At 41.8% G+C, this 5764-nt stretch overlaps 1 protein-coding gene across 3 annotated transcripts; it reads right to left on the bottom strand.

Moving 5' to 3' along the window:
- Window positions 1–405: 405 nt before the first annotated feature.
- On the bottom strand, window positions 406–5569 carry LOC126384797 (uncharacterized). 3 transcript variants are annotated; one of them, XM_050036093.1, is made up of 5 exons: window positions 5429–5569; window positions 2639–2767; window positions 1576–1723; window positions 891–1095; window positions 408–811 (listed from the first exon to the last, which is right to left on the bottom strand). In XM_050036093.1, the coding sequence occupies exons 3-5, from the start codon at window positions 1699–1701 to the stop codon at window positions 507–509; spliced, it is 636 nt and encodes a 211-aa protein (XP_049892050.1). In that variant the 5' UTR covers window positions 1702–1723; window positions 2639–2767; window positions 5429–5569; the 3' UTR covers window positions 408–506. The 3 variants fall into 3 exon arrangements, with proteins under 3 accessions (XP_049892052.1, XP_049892050.1, XP_049892049.1); XM_050036095.1 differs by lacking the exon at window positions 1576–1723 and having other exon boundaries at window positions 406–811; XM_050036092.1 differs by lacking the exons at window positions 2639–2767; window positions 5429–5569 and having other exon boundaries at window positions 1576–2619.
- Window positions 5570–5764: the final 195 nt, after the last annotated feature.

Below are 5764 nucleotides of genomic sequence, written 5' to 3'. Positions count from 1 at the left end.
AAAGGGTTTTTTTTGGGGAGTTTTTCCTTATCCGCTGTGAGGGTCATAAGGACAGAGGGATGTTGTATGCTGTAAAGCCCTGTGAGGCAAATTGTGATTTGTGATATTGGGCTTTATAAATAAAATTGATTGATTGATTGATTGATTGATTATGTTCTGAATCCCACCTTCACTTCAGCCATTTAAAATACTGAGTAATAGCACATTTGATATTTTGTGTATGATCTGAAGAAACAATCTGCACTCAGTTAAATCAGATGTTTAAATTAATAAAATTGTTTTGATATTCTTAAATGAATTGTTATGTTTTGAATCCCATGCACCTTCACTTCTATTTGGATGCTGTGAAATACATTTCAGGACATCAGTTAAACTACTGGGTAATAGCACATTTGATATTTCATGTAAGATCTTAAGAAACAATGTGTACTCAATTTTGGTGGTAATATAAGCTTTATAACACACATTCAGCACATACAGTCAGTCACACAATTCATAACATCATTTCACACATACCTCTCTGCCAGAGTTAACAGGCAGAAAAGGGCCTCACAGAAAACATTGTGGTTGTTGTTAACCACACTGTCAAAAATGACTGACATGTCAGGAAATGCCACTGCAAACTCGTCTTCAGCCTGGCTCCTGTCTTCTTCACTGTGAAATGGATCCACTCCAAAGGCTGCATCCCTGCTTAACGAGGATCCCAGCACCTGATCGTATCCATCTGCCGCAACTGAAGCACAGGCTAGCAGGTCCTCAGACACTTTGGCTGGGCATCCTCCTGCAGCAAGGTCATTGGGTATTCCTCGGCCTAGAAAAGGAAATTCTAAAGTTTATGTTTTTGTTTTTCTTTGGGTGACAGGACTCATTCACAATATTTTGTAGAATACCTGGGATCCTATGTGCATTCCAGGACTGCACAACCCTGTTCATTCCAATCTGGCTGACCTGACACATCAGGTTTGACACACAGAATTTCACGAGGTTGTCTTGCATGTCAATGGCCTCTTGGTCAACCAGGTGCACCAGGGCTTCCTTCAAAGGATAATTGACCCGACTATTGATTTCGGGCCAAATCCTCTCCACTCTTAGGTTCTGTTGTTCACATAAAATATGTAAAAAAAATTAAAAAACAAAAAAAGAAATCAGGAGGATAAACTGCTTGTAATAACTGAATTTTCCTCAGCTCCCAAACACTGTTTTTAAAATGTGATGTAAAACAATTGCCTGACATTCTGCTGCTAAACAACCTTTATCCCTTTAACAATCCATAAATGACACATGATAACTACTGTATATGGCCAACACTTGGTAGGTATACACTTAAGCCAAGCCTTATCTGCTGATTTGAACAAAACAAAAAGCCTACATCCTTATTGAAATTCAGCTAAAGTGACTGTTGTCTTTGCAAATAGCTGGCTTGGGGCACAGCAGAAACATTCATTTCAAATGTCCTTACTGTATACAAATTTGTAGAGCTGTTTTAGGCAAGCCCAACAGTGTTGATTTTTTTTTCTTTCAAAGTCTCAGGTTATCACTTGAGTAGTAATAGAGAGTAGTAATAGAAAAGCTTACCCTTAAAGATGTAGTCTGAAGGTAGGGTTGCCGGGTGAGGTTATACCTGTGCCTAGACAGGATTTCCTGCATGTACAGGCACAGGTAAAACTCTTTCCCATGGTCAACTCTAACCTGGTCCCACATCCCATTGCTGACAACTGCACATCTGGAACATGTGTATCGGTATGTTAATAAATGTCCAGTTGGTGCAACAGGCATACAGTTAAAGTTAAATACATTACACTCAATGGTATAAAATGCATGCAACAGACATACTGAACTGACATTTAGTGTCATGATGAGACTTGTAAAACACAATGACAAATTCACTAGTTCAGTACTTGATGTGGGGGGGCTGATAATAAGCATGTTTGATATAGAGCACTGATAATAGTTGCAGCAATGCTGCGACTAATGGGGATCCTAACAAAAACAAACCAACGACAAACATGTTTGGCTTGTAGCTGGCTGATGCCTAATATAAAGGGATGCCTAAAGATTGCGAAGTAGAAAGATATTGTCGTGTCCACAGACACCCCCTTTGGATAAGGGTTAATGTGAGTTCAGAGCTACTAGTGACATGGAGGAGAAAGGGGAGGAGGTGGGATGCTCTGAGACACTGAAACATGACGATGTAGTAGACACAAGGAGGGTTTAAATGTTCTAGAAAGCAGAAATAGGGTGAGTGATAGCTGTTAATCATCTTTATGGGCTCCTAAGACAAACAATGTCACTTTTGCTTTGCATTGTATAGTGCTCACCTGTACACCTCCTCATAAATAATCAAATTATTTTTGATGGGCATGGTGGCATGTGCAACGATTCTGCTGCTGAAGCCATCAACAGCAACCACGTGGGTGGCACCAAACATGCCAATCTTTTCATTTTGATCCATATGTAGTTTATGGCCCATATATTCGGCATGGTAGGGGATGGGATTAAGATTGCGAGCACCCTTTAAAATGAAGGCTTTTTAAATAAAGGCTATTAAACACTGTTCCATCATGTGTATGTATGGAATGACACATACTATAAATAATAATGAAAAAGAATATCAATTTGTCAATGTTAGGCTACTTACATGTCGTCTCAGCTCGTGGTAGGGCTGATGAACCTCCCGTAGGACTCTACCAACCCTTTTCTCTGCAGCATTTATGCCGATAGAAGACAGGTACCCTGTCATAAATTTCCGGCCGAAGGTTGGACCCGTCTGTTAAATACATTAAATTAACATTATCTGACAGACACGTTAAAGCACAGAGACTACTCTGTGCCACATTAATTAAAACTATAACCCCCCCCCACACACACACACACACACACACACCCACCCACCTACCCACACACACACACACACACCAGAGCTGTCAACTTTTCAGAAAAACTTGCAGTGACATTTGAAGTAAGCTAATGGGAGTACTTTTTAGGGTCGCTACCGTACATCAAAGGCATTTTATTCAGTTTGTAATTTAAGTAAAGAAACATGACTATTTACAGTAGGCTAAATACCTTGTTTCATAACTTCTAAGAACAGACAGACAACGTCTCTCTTTAAAATCACCAACTTGTGGGTAATTTATTTCCACAAACACAATCATACAGCAGCATTGTGGGCCATAGGCTACAACAGGTTGTAGAAAACTCTTGTTAATAAAAGCAGATCTGGCAACTAAAGCTTGCTCTTTTGTCAGAGCATTAACACTAGAATAATAGTAGTGTTAGTCCTTCATAAAATGTTGTGTTACGGTCGGCATTTGGTGTGGGTGGGGGGGTAGATTGAGTGATATGACAGCTGTCGCACCTACGACACACACGCGTCTGTACAGTTGACACACAGTTGACGCATCTGGACCCGCTAATGTCAAGAGTCGATGTCGCTGTCCACTGGATTTTTATTTTTGCTAGATCAGTTTATTATCAACTCCAGGTGTTTCACAGTTGTTCTACCTGGCGATGACATAGCTTACACACCCACAGAGACCCGTTATTACCGGACAGGACAGCAGCCGAGAGATTTAGGCTACGTTATAAGTCAATAATCAAAAAGGGTGACTATATAGCACTTTATATCCAACATAATCATGATCTAGTCTGTCCTTAGCCTACAAAATAAGGTTTGAGAAATGTCTGCATGGAGCACACCTGCTTACAGGTGTGCAGCTGACAGATGTGTAGCTTACAGTGACAGTTTCCTCATCGCTACCTGAGCCACCATCCCATGATCCTCCCTCCCTCACGTCCTGAGGAGTAGCTGGACATATATGTATTCTGTGATTTTCCTCTTTTGATTTCTAACTGGCCCGTTTCAGTTCTTCTTACCGGTAAACGCCCGGTGTCTCCTTCTTTCTCTCTTTCTCTCGCTCGCTCACTGGCACGCGCGCGCTTGTGACTGCACAGCTGGACACAGGGGTCTATAACTGCCTATAACTGGGGTGCTTATTAGTAGTAGCCTACGTCTCCTAGGCTGTATGAAATGTCTGACTGTCTCCTATTAGGCTACTATTTTTGAATCATTACGGTGTTAGCTGGGGCGCTGCATTTTTGTAAAATCTCATAATCTGGTGATGGGCCACCTCTCGCCTGCGCGTCCAGGCTCCGTCTCTCCTTTCTCTCCTGGGACGGGGGCGGACCGGACGAGCAGAATGTCAATCAATATTTTATCAGTAGGCCTATTAGACTATTTTTGACAGCGTGACAGTTGACACCTCTGCACCCACCCACACACACACACACAAATAGGCCTATAGGGTACATACACACATTGCCTACCCTGTTTATAGAATTAATCACAGCCGTTTCCAGTTCGGCGTCTGAAACCCTACTTCTTCGGCGAAGGTTGTGCTCCATGCAAAACCTCCTAATGCTCATTATGGAGCATTGCGAGGCACCTTCGCGCTGCAGGACATCTCTGATCTCCGAGTGTGTCTTCCCACTCTCAAAAAGTTCGCAGATTAGATCTGCATAAGGCTGAAGTGTGGCCATTACTTGGAAAGTCTGCGATTTCCACTTTCCCGCTCACTTCCTGCGCCTCGCCTCCGCAAATCTCCCAGCATTCCCCGAAATTTCCGAATATCACAATAACAAAACAATAAAAATCAAAAACTTAATTTTCAAGTTATTCTGTTTTTGTTTTAAAACAGAATAACAGGCACAAAATATGTGATTTTGTGATATTCTGTTTTTCCGTTCTGGTTTTAAAAATTTTTTAATTTGGTTTTGAAACGTAAAAACGAAAGAACGAAGGGTACATGGATTTTCTGCATATGCTCCCAACTGGGATGACTATAATTTTGTGAACTCACTACTAACTTCCATTCCAAATTTAGATTCTCACCTAGTGATAATGGAAGGAGACATGAACTGTGTAATCAACACAGCACTAGACAGGTTTAACCCACGATCGGTTCCACCTATGAAAATGTCCCAAGCTCTCTCCGCATTTATGGATCAATATGGATTTGCTGACCCCTGGAGATTTTTTACATTCCTCCTTAAAGGGATAGTGCACCCAAAAATGAAAAATCAGCCATTATCTACTCCCCCTCATGCCGAGGGAGGCTCTGGTGAAGTTTTAGAGTCCTCACATCACTTGTGGAGATCGGCGGGGGGAGCAGCTAGCACACCTAATGGCTGACGGCGCCCCAGACTCACGTCCATGAGCACAAAATTGAAACCACAAAATATCTCCAACATGCTCGTCCGTAGTGATCCAAGTGTCCTGCAGCCCCGACATAAAAAAGTTCTTTCGAAAAACATCATTTGAACTCTGTTTTTAGCCTCACTGTAGCCTGTAGCTCCGACTGCTTCTCTGTGCTCCGCGCTCACATGTGCGCGCTTGCGCGAGACCAGCGAAAGCACAAGCTTTGCTTACCCGTGTTTACATCACGTGACACGTGCACCGCAGAGAGAGACAACAGTAACCACATATTCGAGACCAACGCCATATTCCACCTGAACTTCCTCCACAGACTTCTGGAGTGGACGCCATCGATGGAACTGTTCTAGTTCTATCCATTTCTTCATAATAAACCACCAATCTGCACTGGCTGTAATAGAAGAAATACAATGCATTGTGATTTTACATTTAGGACAGCACGTAATGCAGTAGCATTGTGGTGGTCAGGGGTTTGCTTTTATTTATAAGCATAAATATAAATATGCTTATAATATAAATTTATAAGCATTTATAAGCAAGCTTTATTTATCT

Source organism: Epinephelus moara, chromosome 23, assembly GCF_006386435.1.
Source record: "Epinephelus moara isolate mb chromosome 23, YSFRI_EMoa_1.0, whole genome shotgun sequence".
Classification (NCBI taxonomy): domain Eukaryota; kingdom Metazoa; phylum Chordata; class Actinopteri; order Perciformes; family Serranidae; genus Epinephelus; species Epinephelus moara.
The sequence above is the reverse complement of the archived record's forward strand: the minus strand, read 5'-3'. Positions and strand labels throughout refer to the sequence as shown.

Excerpts from the sequence above, each read along its gene's own strand:
- LOC126384797 (XM_050036092.1), bottom strand. The coding sequence starts at position 1,926 with ATGCTTATTATCAGCCCCCCCACATCAAGTACTGAACTAGTGAATTTG. Across the intron at positions 1,096-1,575 it reads TTCAGACTACATCTTTAAGG|AACCTAAGAGTGGAGAGGAT; the intron begins GTAAGCTTTTCT and ends TGTGAACAACAG. Across the intron at positions 812-890 it reads GAATGCACATAGGATCCCAG|GCCGAGGAATACCCAATGAC; the intron begins GTATTCTACAAA and ends TTCCTTTTCTAG.